This window comes from Chiloscyllium punctatum, chromosome 3 (assembly GCF_047496795.1).
Source record: "Chiloscyllium punctatum isolate Juve2018m chromosome 3, sChiPun1.3, whole genome shotgun sequence".
Lineage (NCBI taxonomy): Eukaryota > Metazoa > Chordata > Chondrichthyes > Orectolobiformes > Hemiscylliidae > Chiloscyllium > Chiloscyllium punctatum.
This window is the reverse complement of record NC_092741.1, coordinates 71,330,048-71,352,795: the sequence shown is the minus strand read 5'-3', so window position 1 is coordinate 71,352,795 and position 22,748 is coordinate 71,330,048. Positions and strand designations below refer to the sequence as shown.

General features: G+C 39.6%; 1 protein-coding gene across 4 annotated transcripts in view; it reads left to right on the top strand.

Moving 5' to 3' along the window:
- The first annotated feature begins 5,417 nt into the window (after window positions 1–5,417).
- LOC140460424 (four and a half LIM domains protein 2-like) overlaps window positions 5,418–22,748 on the top strand; it is a 75,708-nt gene continuing 58,377 nt past the window's right edge. The window contains exon 1 of one of the 4 annotated variants that reach the window (XM_072554973.1): window positions 5,418–5,704. In XM_072554973.1, the coding sequence (XP_072411074.1) occupies window positions 5,697–5,704 (8 nt within the window). In that variant the 5' untranslated portion in view covers window positions 5,418–5,696. Of the gene's footprint in view, window positions 5,714–22,748 lie in introns of all 4 variants that reach the window. The other 3 variants (XM_072554995.1, XM_072554989.1, XM_072554983.1) reach the window with 3 other exon arrangements.

Sequence of the window (22,748 nt, the reverse complement as noted above, 5' to 3'; positions counted from 1 at the left end):
ACTGAGGTGTCAGTTGGGGAGCATGTTGGGGCCAGCGACCATAATTCTCTTCGGTTTAAAATCGTGATGGAAAAGGATAGACCAGATCTAAAAGTTGAAGTTCTAAATTAGAGAAAGGCCAATTTTGACGGTATTAGGCAAGAACTTTCAAAAGCTGATTGGAGGCAGATGTTCACAGGCAAAGGGTCGGCTGGAAAATGGGAAGCCTTGTGAAAGGGAAGGCTGGTGGGTTTAGGGAATGCTGGATGACTAAAGAAATTGAGGGTTTGGTTCAGAAAAAGAAGGAAGTATATATCAGGTATAGACAGGATAGATTGAGTGAATCCTTAGAAGAGTATAAAGAAAGTAGGAGTATACTTAAGAGGGAAATCAGGAGGGCAAAACAGGGACATGAGATAGCTTTGGCAAATAGAATTAAGGAGAATCCAAAGGGTTTTTACAAATACATTAAGGACGAAAGGGTAACTAGGGAGAGAATAGGGCCCCTCAAAGATCAGCAAGGCGGCCTTTGTGTGGAGCCACAGAAAACGGGGAAGATACTAACTGAATATTTAGCATCAGTATTTACTGTGGAAAAGGATATAGAAGATATAGACTGTAGGGAAATAGATGGTGACATTTTGCAAAATGACCAGATTACAGAGGAGGAAGTGCTGGATGACTTGAAACTGTTAAAAGTGGATAAATCCCCAGGACCTGATCAGGTGTATCCGAGAACTCTGTGGGAAGTGATTGCTGGGCCTCTTGCTGAGATATTTGTATCATCGATAGTCACAGGTGAGGTGCCGGAAGAATGGAGGTTGGCAAACGTGGTGCCACTGTTTAAGAAGGGCGGTAAAGACAAGCTAGGGAACTATAGACTGATGAGCCTGACCTCAGTGGTGGGCAAGTTGTTGGGGGGAATCCTAAGGGGCAGGATGTACATGTATTTGGAAAGGCAAGGACTGATTAGGGATAGTCAACATGGCATTGTGTATGGAAAATCATGTCTCACAAACTTGATTGAGTTTTTTGAAAAAATAACAAAGAAGTTTGATGAGGGCAGAGCAGTAGATGTGATCTATATGGACTTCAGTAAAGCATTCGACAAGGTTCCCCATGGGAAGCTGATTAGCAAAGTTAGATCTCATAGAATAAAGGGAGAACTAGCCATTTGGATACAGAACTGGCTCAAAGGTAGAAGACAGAGGATGGTGGTGGAGGGTTGTTTTTCAGACTGGAGGCCTGTGACCAGTGGAGTGCCACAAGGATCGGTGCTGGGTCCTCTACGTTTTGTCATTTACATAAATGATTTGGATGTGAGCATAAGAAGTAGAGTTAGTAAGTTTGCAGGTGACACCAAAATTGGAGGTGTAGTGGACAGCAAAGAGGGTTACCTCAGATTTCAACAGGATCTTGACCAGATGGGCTAATGGGCTGAGAAGTGGCAGATGGAGTTTAATTCAGATAAATGTGAGGTGCTGCATTTTGGGAAAGCAAATCTTAGCAGGACTCATACACTTAATGGTAAGGTCCTAGGGAGTGTTGCTGAACAAAGAGACCTTGGAGTGCAGGTTCATAGCTCCTTGAAAGTGGAGTCGCAGGTAGATAGGATAATGAAGGCGTCATTTGGTTTCTTTCGTTTATTGGTCAGAGTATTGAGTACAGGAGTTAGGAGGTCATGTTGCGGCTGTACAGGATATTGGTTAGGCCACTGTTGGAATATTGCGTGAAATTCTGGTCTCCTTCCTATCTGAACAATGTTGTGAAACTTGAAAGGGTTCAGAAAAGATTTACAAGGATGTTGCCAGATTTGAGCTATTGGGAGATGCTGAAAAGGCTGGGGCTGTTTTCCCTGGAGTGTCAGAGGCTGAGGGGTGACCTTATAGAGGTTTACAAAATTATGAGGGGCATGGATAGGATAAATAGACAAAGTATTTTCCCTGGGATCAGGAGTCCAGAACTAGAGGGCATAGGTTTCGGGTAAGAGAGGAAAGATATAAAAGAGACCTAAGGGGCAACATTTTCACGCAGAGGGTGGTACGTGTATGGAATGAGCTGCCAGAGGATGTGGTGGAGGCTAGTACAATTGCAACATTGAAGAGGCATTTGGATGGTATATGAATAGGAAGGGTTTGAAGGGATATGGGCTGGGTGCTGGCAGGTGGGAATAGATTGGGTTGGGATATCTGGTCGGCATGGACGGGTTGGACTGAAGGGTCTGTTTCCATGCTGTACATCTCTATGACTCTATGACTCTATGACAGAATGGAACTCTAGCACACCAAAAACACCAGCCCACAGATTCTAATTCACCTTTATAAGGAACTAAGTAATATATGAAAATTCAGCTTACCTATGACTCTTACTGATCAGGGAATAGTTTCATCTAATTTGACATGGATAATATTGAAATTTACTTTTCCAAGATGAAACAAGCCACTTCCATTTTCACCCTGATTCATGTTAAATAGAAATTCAAGATGCTAATTAGGTGTGTGGTAAAAGATTAATTGAAAACACATTTATGTTTACTCAAACATTTTTGCATGACTGAAGGCTAAGATTTATCCTATAAAACATTTGAACTTTGAAAGTGTCAAATGGTTGGATCAATGCAATGTAGTTACATTCTTATTCAGTCTGTATGCCCTAAAATAGAATGTGCTCTGCTTGTAAAAATAAATAGGGAATGAGATGTTATTTTTGTTGAGCCATATCCAATTCTTTGAATTAAGTTGTGGTTTGGTTATTTGCAGTGACATATTATGTTGTTCAACTTGGCTTCAGTAAAATGAGCAACTTTTCATATTTTAATGAACACACATGGAATGCTAAATGTTTATTTCTATCATTCAGTTACAAGGACGTACAAGCTTTTGTTATCTTTATTTTGTTAAAACTCTGTGTAAAAGATAGTTGGCTGAAGTTTTCATGGCCCCACAGCAGGAGTAGGACCTCACACACTTTTATGAATTTGATCAGAACAACACAGTGTGTGAGGCTCTGCTGGTGGCCTGGCAATTTGGAACATTCCTCAAAGTATCTGATTTTTCTGCTGACTTTATGCTGAAAAGAAAAGTCATGAGAACCCCTGAGGGTCTGGGCATAATTTGCAGAAGACAGTTTACTACAGAAAGGAATGTTTTAGTCCTTCTGCCAAGCAATCTTTAATGTGGCAAGTTGCCCATTATCACATTTGGCATTTTCTATCAATGATGAATACTAAGGTTAGGCTCTATGCTAGACTCCCTTTTACTTTCTAGAAGCGTCTCGACAATTTTAACAGTTTTCTTCCTGTATGTATTTTTCTCCAGATACTCGGTGGGCTGATGGTATACTAATGGAATTCTCCTAGAGCAAATTCATTTCAAATGCAGTAGTATGCTAAATAGGCTTTCATTTTGGTTATGCATTTCCCATTTTTTTAAGCCTGTCAACCTATTTCATTAGAATATCCGGCAGAATGTAAACTGTAGCAATGCTGAACATGTAAGTTCCTAAAGGAATCAACAATAACAAATTGTATGGGTGTTCTACTTGTATTTGTGTGTTAATAATATCTTTTAAATTAAAAAAAACTCTAGTGGGTCACATGAGTGCCATTGAGGCACTTAGTGAGATATTAGGAAGAATGAGTATGAGTGGTATTTAAAGTAAGATTTAATAAAGTAATTTAAAAAGAGGAGCAAGAAGCAGTTAGTATTAGACTGGACATTTTAGAGCTTAAGACTTTGGCAGCTCAAACAATAATATCGCAATGGAAATCATGAATACATGAAGTCTGAAGGTGTGCAACAATCTTGAAACAATCTAAAGCAGGAAGAAGTTTCAGAGATAAGTTATGCACCTGGTGGGACATGAAATGGACAAGGATTTTTTTTAAAGTCAAAGTGGGCCAGGGGTTAAGGTACACCGGTGACAGTTGGATGAGGCTTGGGATAAGAACAAAGAGAACAGAGTATTGGCAGAGTTCGAATCTACAGATGGGAAATGAGGTAAGAGAACTTTGAATAGTTGAGTCTTGAGGTAACAAAGTCATGGATGAGTGTTTTAGCAGCAGAAGGATGATGTTACAGACATGGAGTTAAAGGTTGAGGTGATGAAGAGGATATGGAATCAGTGTGTTATTCCTGAGCAAATCATTGCAAAGAATGTGGCTAAGCCTCAGTCAGTAACCATAAAAAAGATTTATGATCAACCATAATTTTCTCAGAGACTCACCAAAAACCTTGTAAAACTACCATAAATTGGCATTTTTGTCCACTTATACCATTATTCCAGAGTTCCTCCAATTCTCTACCAAAGAGGTCTGTAGCATTCCCTTACAACTATTTTTCCACTTGCTTTAATCAGATCATATTCTATTTTCTTCAAAGACCTTTCAGTGCCTTTGATTAGTATCAGCTCCTTTTACTATATATATCTAAATAATATGTATCACATTTTGATAAATGTATCTCATAAATGTGCTCTCTTGTCTAAATTGCCCAAGAGCATTTGCATTTAAATGTTAAGTTAAGCAATTTTCAGTTTCAGGACAATATCCTGTAACTTCAGAGTAATTAATAAGCCTTTTAGTATTGTGGTCTTGGAGTCCAAATTAATGCTATTAAACAGTGGTTTGGCCTCAGCTACAATATTGTATCCAATCCTGGACACCAGAGTTCATGAAGAATGCAGAGACATTAGAGAGATTAGAGGAAAGTTTAATGGTATTAGTTGCAGTGCGTGGAGAACTTCAGTTATGAAGGAAGATTGGAGAAGTTGGTATTGTTTCCCTTGCGGAAGAAAAAGTTCAGAGGAGGTTTGCTGGAGACATTCGTGATCATAAGGGGTAAATAGGAAGGAACTGTTTTCATTGATTGAAGTATCAAGAACCTAAGGTCACAAATGTACGTTAAGTAGGAAAGGAAGTAAATACTATACGCACAGCATGTCTTTAGGATCAGGTACACAATGTGTGGGGATGTGGTGGAGACAGATTCAATTGAAGCTTTCAAAAGAAAATTAGATCCTTATTTGAGAAGAAAATGTTGGTCATACAATGGGGAAAGGGTAGAGTTGCACTAGGTGAGTTGTTCCTTAAGAAGTCAAGCATAGACATGATTGGCTAAAAGACCTCCTTCTCTCCTTCTCTGCTTTAACTGATCGGTGGTTCTATGAAAAACAAGGAATCTGAACTGATTCCATGCTGAATTAGGACATTCTGATCCAAAATAATATATTGTCAGATATTTCCATTGACAGATCAGTTTACTTTTCATATCATATTAACTTTCAAAGTTCAGGATATTTAATTTTGTTCACAAGCCTTACTCAGACAACCACTATCACCAGATAGTGTATTTATGTCTAGCTTACATTCCAGACATATCTCTCCTCTTTGACATTCTTTCAAGCCAGTTTGTTGGCCTTTTGCCAAATATAGGAGATTGTTCTTCCTGCGCTGCTCTGTCTCGCACTATAAATCTTTTTCTTTGGTCAACAGGGAGCAGTTAATGCCAGAATACAACATTTATTTTTCTGATACATTACTCAGAAGAACCATTGGCTTATACAAACATTGAATGGAATTAGAAAACTTTCCTTTGACCTTGCGTAAATGGCCACAGATGTAAATATCACATTTGTTGGGCAGCTGTAGCTGGTTCCTTCGGATTTACAGGAGGACTGGAAGGAGGCTAACAAATTTGTCGAACTTATTTTGAATCCTGATGCAAAGGTAGAGCTTGTGAGTACATTAATGATATTTGCGATGACTTTATCTTTTCGAAGAACTTGTACTTTTTAAAAGTTTGAAAATAATATTTTGAGGGGTATGTGGAATCTCTCTGAAAGAAATTCATTGAAAGTCTTGAAATCTACTTTGTGAATACTGTTGTAAACTCTGGCTTTTATTTATCAAACAGTACAAACTGTCATGGTTTCTAAGTATTTCTATGTCACAATGTTTTAACATTTCAACTTATTTAAATACACTAAAATCCCAGATGTAAATTTATTTTTAAGTGCAATATTTAATGTCAATTCAACAACATATTGTATGTTACGTAGAAAAAAATTAATATGTACAATTATTGACCACTGAAGTTAATTGCTCAACTATTTAACTCAGAAACCACAATGTGATTGCTTTCTAATACTAAAACAGAAATAAATGGGTATTATTGAGCACACAAGAATACTTTTGTAGCTGGAAAATAATTGTAACCAGGAAATTGTTACCTTTGAAACTGCAAATTGATTTAAATGCAATCAATAGTCTTCATTAATATGTGTGATTACATAAATCAGAATATTGCTTTCCAATTATCTATTATGGTCTAAATTTATTCTTGGAAGAATTTATTAACATATTAAACCTAATTAATTGGATTTATGGGCCGAAAAGAATTTTTTAAACTGAATTCCATACTTCAGAGTTAAACCTGTCAAGATGATTAGTTACAAATAAATAATTACAATTAGGAATAATTAAAGCTTTTCAGATAAGCCTTTTCTATTCTTTCAAATGCCAAAAATGGGTTTGACAATTACTAGTGGGGCAAGATGGGCCCTTTCTAGCTGAGCAAATGGGGAGGTCATGTTGCAAGGAAACTGTAAATGCAGTTCTGCCTTAACATATATATTGGTATATTTATCATAGAATCATTGCAAGTTACAGGATGGAACAAAACCATTCAGGCCACTGTGCATTTACCAGCATTTTATTTGGCAGAGCAGTCCAACTAATTCCACACAACTTTTTCCCTATCGCCTTATTTACCCTTCAAATATTTATCCAATTTTCTTTTGACAGTGACTATTGGTTCTGCTTCCACCAGATCAATACTCACTCTCTGTTTAACATGTTTCTTCAGGTCAACTCTCCTTAGTTAACAATTTACCTGAAATCTGTGCTCTCTGGTTCTAGTCCATTCTGCAACCAGTTTCACCTTAGTGAGAAATTTGAAATTCTTTTATAGGACTGTTCATGACTAATTGGTCCAAAATTTAAAATATTGCTACCAAAGAAGCATAATTTTGATTTAACTCTTCTACTACTCTATCTGGGATGTCTTAGATCTTAGATTAGTCACAGTTGGAAAGAGGCTCTTCGGCCCCATAAGTCTACACCAACCCTCCAAAAAACAACCCACCCAGACCCATTCCCCTGCATTTACCCCTTCACTTAACACTATGGGGAATTTAGCGTGGCCAATTCACCCGACCTGCACATTTTTTGGACTGTGGGAGGAAACCAGAGCACCTGGAGGAAACCCACGCAGACACAGGGAGAATGTGCAAACTCCACACAGACAGATGCCTGAGGTGGGAATTGAACAGGGTTTCTGGCGCTGTAGGGCAGCAGTGCTAACCACTGTGCCACCGTGCTGCCTATGGGATGTTTGGGTCCAAATAATTGAACAAAACTGTTACCATATAAATGGATTTTTTGCAAAGGCAGAAACTGGCCAATTTTTATTCCAGATACTTCCAAATCAACTTCTTTTAGAGACGTTATTATACACCACTGAGTTGAGTGGGATTTGAATCCAGGCTTCTGAGTTCAGAGGCAGGAGCACTACCAATGCACCATAAAAGCCTCCAATTTCCACTCAAAGTAGTTTCTTTGTTCACTTGTTTGGGGATGTTATGACACACCTCTGGAGCAGGGATTTCCAATTCTAAAGATAGGGGCACTACTACTGTGCCACACAAACACACAAAATCTTCATTCCACCTACCCTAATTCCTCACACTTCTAGCCACAACTTTAAAGTTTGAAGGTATTTATTATAATGCTCAGAGTTGTCACTAAACATCTCAGGGCAAGGTGGGACTTGGACTTGGGTCTCTTGGTGCAGAAATAGGAATGCAATCACCTGCAGCACAAGAACACTCAAAAATTTCATTCCAGGACTTTTTTTCCCATGGAGCAAGTGGGACTTGAATCCTAGCTCACAGGTAGGGACCCTACTTTTGGGACAAAAGAGCCCTAAAATTTTCATTCCAATAGAATCAACAGAATGAAAATCAGGTATGCCCTGTAATGGAAAGATAGTCAACTCCTTTGTGGATGAAGATGGTTGCACAGTAGTAACATCGTGGATTAATAATCCAGAAGGCCTGAGCTGATGACATGGGTTCCTGTCCCATCATGGCAGTTGGTGAAACTTATTGCCAGATAACCGAGATATGTTCAGATAACCGACACTCATAAATTGTTTCTGGTTATCTGAACGATCAATTAGCCGAAGCAAATACTCCCTGCTTGGGAGTACTCCCTGGTAGATGTGTGCTTTCGGGGCTTTTTATCTTTCTATGCTGATTTAACTTCAATATTTTTCGGTTTATTATTTGCCTGCCAGTTACGGAAGAGATTTTTTTCCCCTGAGGACATATGTTTGACAGTATTGCTGGAAGAAGCTTGGAATAATACACAACACCAGGTTATAATCCAACAGGTTTATTTGGAAGTGCTAGCTTTTGGAGTGCTGCTCCCTCATCAGGTAGCTGTGTGGCAGGTTAGAGTTTATCTCTATCCCAATCTTGAGACAGACTGGTTCTTTTTCCAAATTTGGACTCTAACCTCACACCTTTAATGCATTGTCTAAGCTGAGATGTCACCTTTTTTCATAAGACCTTAAGTTATGTCAAGAATGTGATTTGGAAGAAGTTCTGGGATTTACGTATTAATTAACTGATACCTGAAACCATTCTAAAACATGAAAGACTTAACAGCAATCTAGGTTTGTTCAATATATTTTATTAGTTGTATGCATGACACTGTGATCTTTTGCTATAAATTCTGCGTCTTATGATCCTGATCCACAGTTACCTGATGAATAAGCAGTGCTCCGAAAGCTAGTCCTTCCCAATAAACCTGTTGGACTAGAACCTGGTGTTGTGTAATTTTTAACTCTGTCCACCCCAGTCCAACGCTGGCACCTCCACATCTTGGTATAATATAAGCAGCCAGTCGGTCCATTGTGCTATGCTGACTTCTACAAATTTAAGAATTAGGAGCAAGAGAAGACCTTTGAGGCTACTCTGCCATTTAATAAGATTATGGCGCCTCCAAGCTCACATTCCAATCTGCCCCATATTTAATTCTCTTGCTAGTCAATGACACACTTTTGCCTGAAAAAAAAATTAACTGATTCTTCAGCAGCCTCTTCCAAAGGCTCTCAAATCCTTTTGGGAAGAAAAAACTTGTCATTTCTATCTTAAACAGGAGACAGCTTATTTTAAAACTATATTCCTTCGTTCTAGTTTGTCCCACAGTAGGATGAATCCTTCCAATTTCAACCTCTCTCAGGATTCTATATGTTGCAACAAGATCACCTCTCATGCTTCTAAACTCTCAGGGATGTACGTCCAATCTGTCAAACTACTCCTCATAAGATAATCAGTTGGGTCCAATCCCCTGTTTTTTCCCCATATCTGAGCAATATTTTCAGATATGCACCTTTTAAACTTAATACTGATTCCATCTCTCCCATTTTGGCAAGCAGCAAATTCCAGATTTTAACTATAAGATAAATCCTTTCTCTGCCAGTTCACAGCCTCCCCCAACCCCCACACCAAAAGTGGAAACAATCTTTAAGTAAGATACCAAGGAAATATTGCTGCATAGAAAGAAAGTGGAGCCCATGACTTCACAGAAAAGACTATTAGACAATTATCAATTTATTTCATGAATAATCAGATTGTTCTGAAGACCTGATATTTATGGAGGAAACTGTGGCGTATTGGTATCATTGACCTAGGAGGCAGTTCCCTCAGGCTAGTGCTCTTGGGACGTGGGGTCAAATCCCACAATAATAGTTGGTGGAATTAAAATTAATAAATACTTTTGGAATGTGAAATTAGTACCAGTCCTGGTGATTATGATAGTAGGATCAATTATCCCAAACAGACCCCACCACCAAGGATATATTTCCCTCCCCACCCCTTTCTGCCTTCCGCAAAGACAGTTTCCTCCGTGACTACCTGATCAGGTCCACGCCCCCCTACAACCCACCCTCCAATCCTGGCACTTTTCCCTGCCACCGCAGGAACTGTAAAACCTGCGCCCACACCTCCTCCCTCACCTCTATCCAAGGCCCTAAAGGAGCCTTCCACATCCATCAAAGTTTTACTTGCACATCCACTAATATCATTTATTGTATCTGTTGCTCCCGATATGGTCTCCTCTACATTGGGGAGACTGGGCGCCTCCTAGCAGAACGCTTTAGGGAACATCTCCAGGACACCCGCACCAATCAACCACACCGCCCCGTGGCCCAACATTTCAACTCCCCCTCCCATTCTGCCGAGAACATGGAGGTCCTGGGCCTCCTTCACTGCCGCTCCCTCACCACCAGATGCCTGGAGGAAGAACGCCTCATCTTCCGCCTCGGAACACTTCAACCCCAGGGCATCAATGTGGACTTCAACAGTTTCCTCATTTCCCCTTCCCCCACCTCACCTTAGTTCTAAACTTCCAGCTCAGTAACTGTCCCCATGACTTGTCCGGACTTGTCCTACCTGCCTATCTCCTTTTCCACCTATCCACTCCACCCTCTTCTCCCTGACCTATCACCTTCATCTTCTCCCCCACTCACCCATTGTACTCTATGCTACTTTCTCCCCACCCCCACCCTCCTCTAGCTTATCTTTCCACAATTCAGGCTCACTGCCTTTATTCCTGATGAAGGGCTTTTGCCTGAAACATCGATTTCAAAGCTACTTAGATGCTGCCTGAACTGCTGTGCTCTTCCAGCACCACTAATCCAGAATCTGGTTTCCAGCATCTGCAGTCATTGTTTTTACCTCAATTATAATACAAGACCACTGAGTTCACTAAGAAGGAAATCTGCCATCCCTACCTGGTCGGGAGAATATGTGACTCCAAATTCACATCAATCAGATTGATTTAGCCATCTTTAAAAATGAAATATCAAGCCATTTAGTTTAAAGGCCCTTAGAGATGGGCAATAAATATTGGTTTTACCAGTGCTATCCACATTTCCACTTTTAAATTAGGCAGGACAGTTTCTGAGCCCAATCAAAAGAGGGGACAAATTGATATGAGCTTTCATGGATGTAATTGCATTTTAAGATGAGCATCTTGGACATAGAGGGTTCCAGTAGGGACTGATCAAAGTATGAAGTGGACAATGTTGATTTATCTTCGAATGCTAGCATATCTATAGTAATTGTTGCACTTCCCCCAACTATTTCAAATATTTCACAAGAACTGGAGAGCAGGAAGGAACAAGCCCTCCATGCACACAATCATTTGGAATGAAATCATCATATTTCAATGCTGTGTCTCAATGCAAGTGTAAATATAAAATGTGCAGAGGAGATTATTTGGCTGACCTTGCGAACAATGGAGATTCATGCAGACGACACGGTAGATGATGGCTAGAGGGAAAAGGGAAGGATACTTGGTGAGATCATGGAAATGTAAGATGATATACAGTCTGCTGTACATCACAGCTAGCAGTGGAAGGGTCTGTGATGTTGCATCCTTTCCTTGTTGAGCCTCCATAGATTTATCCTCCAGCTGTTCCTCTGTGGATACCTTGTCACTGCTCCACCATGTTCCTTATTTATTGGCAAGTTTTTGGAGAATACAGCAAACCAAGATCATTCTCCAAGTCTTGCTAGATTGCAATACCATAGTAATGCTTTGGAATTTCACAACTTGTGCTATGTCAAACACACTGGTGCAGTGAAAACCTTTGGGAATTTCCTAAGACAAATTCTTCGAAAGGCTTTGAGAAGGTGAATGGCCTTCTCCTGAAATACAGAAAACAATATACATGTCCCCAGACTCTAAAATATTAATAGTCATTCCCACCCCTTTGATTCTATGAATTAATAAGCAAGATGAGAGAAGAAATAAAAATCTCTGTGCCAATTAGTTGAGGTCTGGAATACAGTACCTCAGAGTGTGGCAAAGTCAGGTTCAACCAAATGCTACAACAAATAGTTTCCACAATTCTTTAGGATTCTAGGAGGATACCCCAAATTAATAGATTCTCAGGTGACGAAGGATGAATTTGTTTCCCTCTTTTATTTTTTTAGCCTCCTCAACTTTTTGCAACAAGGTTAATTTAAAAAGGATTCCCCTCCTGATGGAAGCCTTTTTCCCAGACCAAGGTGAACTTAGGTTTTAAAAGGAGTGAATTTAACCAAGCTTTCTCGAGTTAACAAAATAAGATGCTTATTTGTTACTAAACTTAAAAAAAAACAATAACACAATGCACAAGCATACAGGTCGGAAAAGTAAAGTAAGTCCAAAATAGATTAAAGGAAAACAAATATGTGGGGATTTGTCTCTGGGTTGTTCATGAAGAGTGTTTCATGGAAAGTTGATATTTGACCAGTTAATTTTGAGATTCTTGACTTTGCAGTTAGCTTTTTTTCTGTCCCGTTTCACCTTCACGGGCTGGTTTCCAGAACTCAAGATTAGTGCTCACTGGACACAGGTTCAAGTATTACTGTGGCAGATCTGTGCCACTGTGAAATTTGGATTAAATATGAATCTGCAATATTACAAAAAAAGAGAACCTACCTGCCATTTGTTGTAAAAACACATCCGGTTCAGTAGTGTGTCTTTTCGAGAAGAAAATCTTCATCCTTACCTAGTCCACCCCACATGTAACTCCAGAAGTACAATGAAGTGGTTGATTCTTTAACTGCCCTCTAGAAAGTTAGGGATAGGCAATAACTGCTGGCCTAGTTAGTGACATTCACATTCAATGAATGGATAAAAAAACTTCACATTCTGAGATACTCATGGGAGATTAAAGTTCAATTTGTAGTACATTTCTCCATTTGAAGTTTCCTTGATTACTCAGATGTGACAGTCCAGTGTTCCTCTGCAGGCATCCATTGGACTTACACTCTCATTCATCTTTTGTTTTACTGTATTGTTACTTCTGTTTAAAAAAAACACATGTACAATTGAAAGTTCGAAATATGCACAGGTGATGTAGGGTTCTGATTCATTGCCATGAAGCAAAATATTCAAAAGTGAATCAGTTATCTCCAAAGAAATAATGTGCAGAGTTACAGGCAGAAGGTGGATGAATGTCATTCAGTGAGTTGCTCATTTGGGATGTCTTCCTTCTGCATTGCAATAATTATGTAAATCAATCTTTGCTCAATGTTCAAATTTCTCATTTCCCCTCCTTCACTTGCATTGTTTCTCTCCCACTCTTCATCTTTCTCTACTGTAGCTTCTAAGAGGTATTCTAGATGTTTAATCCATTTCATTTGTGGCATTTCATATTTTCCTTTATGTCTATCTGCAATGTTTACTGCCTCATCCCAACAGCAACCTAGCCCTTTCTAAATATTCATTATCAGCTAATAATCAGGAATGTTTTGCTATTACTGCCATCCCCCAAGTTAGAAGGAGAAAGTGGTTGTTGAAATTGCTGCAACAGACTTAGTGCGGTAAAACTTTGCACAAGCTAATCAGTGAGCAAAATTTAATTGCACCTTTAAATGCTTCATGCTGACTTTAGCATGTGGCTTGTCCAAATTTGGTCATTTAGAGTCAAAAGTAGCACATTCGATATTATGGATGTGGCATGCTCAGTGCATTCTTGCTACATCTGGGTGACCTACTTCTTTTGGCACAATGCAAGGTGGCCTTGAGTAGGCAGTTCTTGTTGCTCACTGTAGTCAAAGACCTTTATTTGGACTTCAGGAGCTTGGAAAATTCTGTTAACAAAATTGGAATCTGTGGAAAGAATTCAATTTGCCTGGAATACAAACTAAGATAGGGCATGTGATTCTAAAAGGCTAATCTAATTCATATGGAACATTAAACCAAGGGCAGTCTGCTCTTCAAATAAAATAGCCTCACGATGCATGATCTGCCAGCCAATAGTTAACCTGCACTCAATATCAGCTTCTGCAGTGATCACTCCCCTCTTGTCTCCCTGAAGTCTGTTAGCCACCTACAAGACACAGCAGTGTGATGGAATACTTCCCATTTGCCTCACTGTGTATAGATGCAACTGTCTATCTGTCTCTTTAACAGTGATATGCTAGAATGGTCATCAGTTAAGGATATATGTTTTAACTGGATCAGCAGAGAGAGAGAGATGGAGGAGCACTGTAACACACACCAACACAAGGATCAGAGGCTGCTACCCCATTCAGCTGCTTGAATCTGCTACTCCATTCAGTAAGATCATGGTTGATCTGATTTCTCCTTCACCTTCCTTTCTCTCTGCCATAATCCTTGACTCCTTCTTGATTAAACATGACTATGTAAATTGAGTTAAATTAATTAATAGATTAAAAAATTAATAAATTAAGGAACAAAGTTCCACAAATAATGAATGTCTGGGAGGAAACAATTCTCATTCTTGTTATATTGTGGCATGGATTCCAGGCCATAGAGGCCTATAGATTTCAGGCAGTTACTTGACATCATGGCACATAATGTTCTAGTATGAAGGTGCATACCTCACCTTCAGTCACTCTCTGTGTTATGGATTCAGTGTAACCAGTCAGTTATTTGTGTAATTTATCATAGAATCCAGAATATATATTGCAATATTATAACTTGTACATGGTTAGTGTTGAAAATAAACTTCAGATATATAAGTCACAAAAACTCAATCTGTGATAAATCGGGAGTATGGTGCTGGAAAAGCACAGCAGGTCAGGCAGCATCCGAGGAGCAGGAGAATCATAGTTTCGGGCAAGAGCCCTTCATCAGGAATGAGGCTTGTGAGCCGAGGGGGTGGAGAGATAAATGGGAGAAGGGTGGACCTGACAAGAGAGTCATGGAGGGAATGGTCTTTACAGAACACAGTTGGGGTGGGGAGAGAAATATATCTCTGGTGCTCAGTGCTTGGGAGCCTCCGGTGAAGCGCTTCTGTGCTGTTTTCTCCAGTATTTATAGTGGCTACTATAAATACAGCCACTATAAATATAGCCACTATAAATACCGGAGAAAACAGCACAGAAGCGCTTCACAGGAGGCTCCCAAGCACTGAGGATGTCAGCTAGACAGGGGACGAAACGTTTGCAAGACAAATTCCCAGCTCGGCGAACAGAGCCACAACATATATTTCCCTCCCCACCCCTATCCACTTTCTGTAATGACCATTCCCTCCGTGACTCTCTTGTCAGGACCATGCACCCACCAACCCACCCTCCTCTGCTGGCACCTTCCCCTGCCACCACACAAATTTCAAAACCTGTGCTCACACCCCACCCCACCTCACCTCCGTCGAAGGTTCCAAAGGAGCCTTCCACATCCATCAGAGTTTCGCCTGCACTTCCACACACGTCATTTACTGTATCCATTGCTTTCGTTGCTCCTGATCTAATCTAACATCTCCAGGACACCCACACCAACCAACCCCACTGCCCTGTGGCCAAACGCTTCGACTTCCCCTCCTACTCCGCCAAGGACACACAGGTACTGGGCCACCTCCATCGCCAAACCCTAACCACCCTACGCCTGGAGGAAGAACACCTCATCTTCTGCCTTGGGACCCTCTAACCACACGGCATCAAATAGAAATTCACCAGTTTCCTCATTTCCCCTCCCCTCGCCTTATCCCAGTTCCAACCTTCCATCTCGGCACCACCCTCATGACCTGTCCTACCTGTCCATCTTCCTTCCCACCTATCCGTTCCAGCCTCCCATCTGACCTATTACCATTATCTCCACCTCTATCTACCTATCGCACTCTCAGCTACCTTCCCCCCAGCCTTACCCCACCCCCCTCCCATTATGCTCTCCATCCCTTCGCTCACAAGCCTCATTCCTGATGAAGGGCTTTTGCCCAAAACATCGATTCCCTTGCTCCTCAGACGGTGCCTGGCCTGCTATGCTTTTCCAGCATCACACTCTCGACTCTGGTCTCCAGCATCAGCAGTCCTCACTTTCTCCTATCTGTTATAAGTGTTTTGTGGATTAACATATAAAGTAAACTACAAACAATTATCACTCATCTTAGTCTTAAAGGAAGAACCTTTATTTTAAATTGTGTCCTCCAGTTGTGGACTCCCCATAAGAGGAAACATCCTCTTCATGTCCATCTTGGTGAATCCCTTCAGAATCTTATATGTTTCAGTACAATCAGCTCTCATTCTTCTAAGCTTGTGGGATGGGGAAGTGAGGGAGACAATGGTCAGTTAGGAGAAAGTGAGGTCTGCAGATGCTGGAGATCAGAGTCGAGAGTGTGTTGCTGGAAAAGCACAGCAGGTCAGGCAGCATCCAAGGATCGGGAAAATCGACGTTTCAGGCCGGAGCCCTTCATCAGATTCTGATGAAGGGCTCCGGCCCGAAACATTGATTCTCCTGCTCCTCAGATGCTGCCTGACCTGCTGTGCTTTTCCAGCAACACACTCTCGACAATGGTCAGTGGTGAATTGGGGTTTTAATCCTTTGACATTTCCTGGGTCACTATTAATTTTATTTGTGCTGGAACTCTCCAACATTTCCTATGGTAAGTGGCTTTTTTGGAGGGTTCCAAAAGCAAGGAGTCTGCTCCCACAGGAATCCCACATGGTCCTAAACCCCTAACTCCAGTCAGTGCTGCTGCAAAGACCATCACAGTATGTGGGCCTTTATGCTTCGAACTAATAGCGACATTGAAATAAAGACTTCAGGCTTTGTCGACGAGTTGATACCATGCTTCAAATCTTTCATAACTTGTGAAATCTCTAATGTTTCTCAAAATTAAATATTATCGCTGACAAGGCAAGAGTTAAAAATGCTCCAGGCTGGAGTGATATTTAAATAAAGGGTCAGTGACTCTTCCAAGGAGGTCAACCATCTGATCACAATTAACTTTTTAGCTCATTGAACTGAAGGTGATCAATTGTCCTAGTCACATGCAAGCTTTTATTCAGTACCATCTACCAAATCTGGAATTTTGCTCATGAGATGTTGGAATGGTTTTGATGTTGTGCAGGCAGAATATATTAAATTACAACAGAATGTTGTGATGTTCAGTTTCCAAAGTCATTTAAGAACAGAATGAATCCAGATATGAAATGGTTGTGACAAACATTTAGAGTCATGTAATTCATGTAACTGGACCACACATGTTAGATGTGAGCAGATCAATGCATGTGACAGTTCTATGATTGATGATTCTGAAGGATTAAGCCTCCCAAAGTTTTGGGTCATCTTTGTGTCTGTTGCAACTTTTAAATTTTGTGTACAATAGATCAGGAAAAAGGGATAAATTCTGAATGCACATGCTCCTTTTGCAAGGCATGCATACTTCTGATGAGATGGTGTACTGTTTGTAATGGGGTCAGCCAGGTTATTGGGGCTGTTAATCTGGCTCAAAAGTAAAATGAGGAATGTCAGGCATTCTGACACTCTGAGAGCTGGCTCTGAGGAAACTGAACCAGTGTTAAGGACTTTCTAAGTGTAAATAAAGGGTGTCTTGGTGACGGGATACCGGCCTCTGTGGAGTTAATTCAGATGCAAGGTACAGGAACTCTCATGCAAAACCTTATTGCTCAGTCCTTTCAGTATAGGAGTCGGGACTTTGAGGTTGTCCAAGACTCTGGTGAGTCCTGTTCTGGACTACTATGTCCAGTTCTGGTCTCCCTGTTATTAGGTAAGATACAATTAAGCTGGAGAGAGTTCAGAAGAGATTTACCAGGATGTTGCTGGGAATGGAGGGTTTGAGTTGTAAGAAGAGGCTGGGTAGGCTAGGACTTTTTTTGACTGCAGTGTTAGAGGTGGAGAGGTGATCTTATAGAGGCTTATAAGATCATGAGGGGCATGGATAGAATGAATAGTAGGTGTCTTATCTCTGGAGTGGGGTATTTCGACATTAGGGGGCATATTTTTAACGTGAGAGGAGAATGGTTAAAAAAGACATAAGGTGAATGTTTTTATAAAGAGTGTTTTGTGTGTGGAATGAACCTTCAGAGGAAGCAATCGAAGAGAGTACAGTTACAAAGTTTAAAAGACATTTGGCGACATACATGAACAAGAAATGTTTGGAGGGATTCAGGCCAAGCACAGGCAGATGAGACTAGTTTAGTTTGGGATTATGTTCGACATAGACTGGTTGGACCAAAGGGACTGTTTCCATGCTGTATGACTCTATAGCTCTGCGACTCTCCTAAGAACTTCAAGGATTGTTTTTTATTTGTCAATGCGGTATTGGCGTCATTGATAAGGCTAGTATTTATTGCCATTAAAAATGTATTAGGGAGCCACCTTGTTTACCTCCTCCATTTATGGTGTGAAGAAACATCTACAGTGCTGTTCGGGAAATAGTTCCAGAATTTTGATCCAATGACAGTGAAGGAACAGTGATATAGTGCCAAGTGTTCACCAATGATTGCACAATGTTCAGCAACATTTGCAACTTCTCAAGTACTGTCCATGTTCAAATGCAACAAGAGCTAGGCAGTATCCAGGCTTGGGTAGAAAACTGGCAAGTAAATTCACAGCACACAAATGCCAGGCAGTGACTATGTCTAATAACAGACAACCAAACCACCAGCCTTTGACATCCATTCACATTGCCATCACTGAACTCCCCCACTATCAGCATCCTGGAGGCTAACATTGACCAGAAACTCAGCTGGATTTGCAATATAAATACAACTGCTGCAAAAGCAGACCATGCACTTATAGCAGAAACATGCATTATAGCAGAACGACCTGTATTCTTTTTTCAATCATATAAGTAATTTGATATTGATATAACTTAGATATTGACATTTGCTGTATTGTGAATTTTAGACAAATCTAGGTCAAATGGCTTAATGGCAATTTCCCTACCTCTGGCCAGAATTTCCATGTTTGATTCAAATTCTACAACTTGTTGGTCTAGAAGATGAGTTTGTCATGTGGTCAAACAGATTGATTGTCCTTCCAAATGGCTCATGGTAAATGGGAGAGTCTCCTGGTCGGCTATTTACCACAATACTTTATCCATAAGCACAGACCAAACCAATAAGAGTCCATGGTTCAACCATCAGGAATGAGGATGGGAGAAAAAAACAGACAGACACAAACAATATAATTGATATTTCACTTCAATAAAGGTTAAGATAAAGTCATCACAATCCTTCCAGACTATAGACATGGTGTCTCATTAGAGTCAGAGACAACAGTTGGTGGTTTAACCGACATTAGTGTTTTAGCATTATTTTCACTCTGCTGAACTGAATAAGTCAAAAGATAACTAAGTAATTCTTAAAGAAAGAACTTGAATTTTTATTGCACTTTTCACAATCTCATGAGCAATTAAATACTGTTGAAGTACAGTCACTATTACAAAAGAGCCAAAAGCCTGTTCCACAATCAGCAATGTGATGATGATCAAATGTTTTTTAGGTGGTGAAGGACAGATATCGGTTAGCAGGACTTCCCTTTTATAAATAGTGCTGTGGGATCTATTATTCTGGCTGAGAGAGCAGAAACAGTTTTAGTTCAGCATCTCAGTTGAAGGCAGTGCTTCGAACAGTACAGCAATGTATTTTGCTTTGTAATGTGTCAGATTGCAACACTAGATGTTGTGCTGAAGACTCGCTCCAAGGATTTGAATCAGACACAGAGTTGTGAGTAATACCACTGGGACACAGCTACCACCTCCATCATCACTAGTCATCCACCTGTGACAGTCCTGACATAGACTGCAGCATTTCTGTAGCTGCAGGTACATTTAGACTTGTCCATTTTCTGTCAGCTGCCAGTGATCTGAGGTAGGGTGGGAGCTGGAGAGGGCTGTGATGTTTATGACAGAATAATGCAAAATTGTTGAGAAGCTGAGAATATATCTATTGTTATTTCATGCCTTGTTCCTGTTCCTGTGCTTATTGATGGGAATTATAGAAAATCCGAATTTGTACCTGTTTCATCACCATTAATAGGAGTGAAAATCCGAATTTGTACCTGTTTCATTACCATTAATAGGAGTGAAAATCCGAATTTGTACCTGTTTCATCACCATTAATAGGAGTGAAAATCCGAATTTGTACCTGTTTCATCACCATTAATAGGAGTGAAAATCCGAATTTGTACCTGTTTCATCACCATTAATAGGAGTGAAAATCCGAATTTGTACCTGTTTCATCACCATTAATAGGAGTGAAAATCCGATTTTGTACCTGTTTCATCACCATTAATAGGAGTGAAAATCCGAATTTGTACCTGTTTCATCACCATTAATAGGAGTGAAAATCCGAATTTGTACCTGTTTCATCACCATTAATAGGAGTGAAAATCCGAATTTGTACCTGTTTCATCACCATTAATAGGAGTGAAAATCCGAATTTGTACCTGTTTCATCACCATTAATAGGAGTGAAAATCCGAATTTGTACCTGTTTCATCACCATTAATAGGAGTGAAAATCCGAATTTGTACCTGTTTCATCACCATTAATAGGAGTGAAAATCCGAATTTGTACCTGTTTCATCACCATTAATAGGAGTGAAAATCCGAATTTGTACCTGTGTCATCACCATTAATAGGAGTGAAAATCCGAATTTGTACCTGTTTCATCACCATTAATAGGAGTGAAAATCCGAATTTGTACCTGTGTCATCACCATTAATAGGAGTGAAAATCCGAATTTGTACCTGTTTCATCACCATTAATAGGAGTGAAAATCCGAATTTGTACCTGTGTCATCACCATTAATAGGAGTGAAAATCCGAATTTGTACCTGTTTCATCACCATTAATAGGAGTGAAAATCCGAATTTGTACCTGTGTCATCACCATTAATAGGAGTGAAAATCCGAATTTGTACCTGTTTCATCACCATTAATAGGAGTGAAAATCCGAATTTGTACCTGTTTCATCACCATTAATAGGAGTGAAAATCCGAATTTGTACCTGTTTCATCACCATTAATAGGAGTGAAAATCCGAATTTGTACCTGTTTCATCACCATTAATAGGAGTGAAAATCCGAATTTGTACCTGTTTCATCACCATTAATAGGAGTGAAAATCCGAATTTGTACCTGTTTCATCACCATTAATAGGAGTGAAAATCCGAATTTGTACCTGTTTCATCACCATTAATAGGAGTGAAAATCCGAATTTGTACCTGTTTCATCACCATTAATAGGAGTGAAAATCCGAATTTGTACCTGTTTCATCACCATTAATAGGAGTGAAAATCCGAATTTGTACCTGTTTCATCACCATTAATAGGAGTGAAAATCCGAATTTGTACCTGTTTCATCACCATTAATAGGAGTGAAAATCCGAATTTGTACCTGTTTCATCACCATTAATAGGAGTGAAAATCCGAATTTGTACCTGTTTCATCACCATTAATAGGAGTGAAAATCCGAATTTGTACCTGTTTCATCACCATTAATAGGAGTGAAAATCCGAATTTGTACCTGTTTCATCACCATTAATAGGAGTGAAAATCCGAATTTGTACCTGTTTCATCACCATTAATAGGAGTGAAAATCCGAATTTGTACCTGTTTCATCACCATTAATAGGAGTGAAAATCCGAATTTGTACCTGTTTCATCACCATTAATAGGAGTGAAAATCCGAATTTGTACCTGTTTCATCACCATTAATAGGAGTGAAAATCCGAATTTGTACCTGTTTCATCACCATTAATAGGAGTGAAAATCCGAATTTGTACCTGTTTCATCCCCATTAATAGGAGTGAAAATCCGAATTTGTACCTGTTTCATCCCCATTAATAGGAGTGAAAATCTGAATTTGTACCTGTTTCATCACCATTAATAGGAGTGAAAATCCGAATTTGTACCTGTTTCATCCCCATTAATAGGAGTGAAAATCTGAATTTGTACCTGTTTCATCCCCATTAATAGGAGTGAAAATCCGAATTTGTACCTGTTTCATCACCATTAATAGGAGTGAAAATCCGAATTTGTACCTGTTTCATCACCATTAATAGGAGTGAAAATCCGAATTTGTACCTGTTTCATCACCATTAATAGGAGTGAAAATCCGAATTTGTACCTGTTTCATCACCATTAATAGGAGTGAAAATCCGAATTTGTACCTGTTTCATCACCATTAATAGGAGTGAAAATCCGAATTTGTACCTGTTTCATCACCATTAATAGGAGTGAAAATCCGAATTTGTACCTGTTTCATCACCATTAATAGGAGTGAAAATCCGAATTTGTACCTGTTTCATCACCATTAATAGGAGTGAAAATCCGAATTTGTACCTGTTTCATCACCATTAATAGGAGTGAAAATCCGAATTTGTACCTGTTTCATCACCATTAATAGGAGTGAAAATCCGAATTTGTACCTGTTTCATCCCCATTAATAGGAGTGAAAATCCGAATTTGTACCTGTTTCATCACCATTAATAGGAGTGAAAATCCGAATTTGTACCTGTTTCATCACCATTAATAGGAGTGAAAATCCGAATTTGTACCTGTTTCATCACCATTAATAGGAGTGAAAATCCGAATTTGTACCTGTTTCATCACCATTAATAGGAGTGAAAATCCGAATTTGTACCTGTTTCATCACCATTAATAGGAGTGAAAATCCGAATTTGTACCTGTTTCATCACCATTAATAGGAGTGAAAATCCGAATTTGTACCTGTTTCATCACCATTAATAGGAGTGAAAATCCGAATTTGTACCTGTTTCATCACCATTAATAGGAGTGAAAATCCGAATTTGTACCTGTTTCATCCCCATTAATAGGAGTGAAAATCCGAATTTGTACCTGTTTCATCACCATTAATAGGAGTGAAAATCCGAATTTGTACCTGTTTCATCACCATTAATAGGAGTGAAAATCCGAATTTGTAC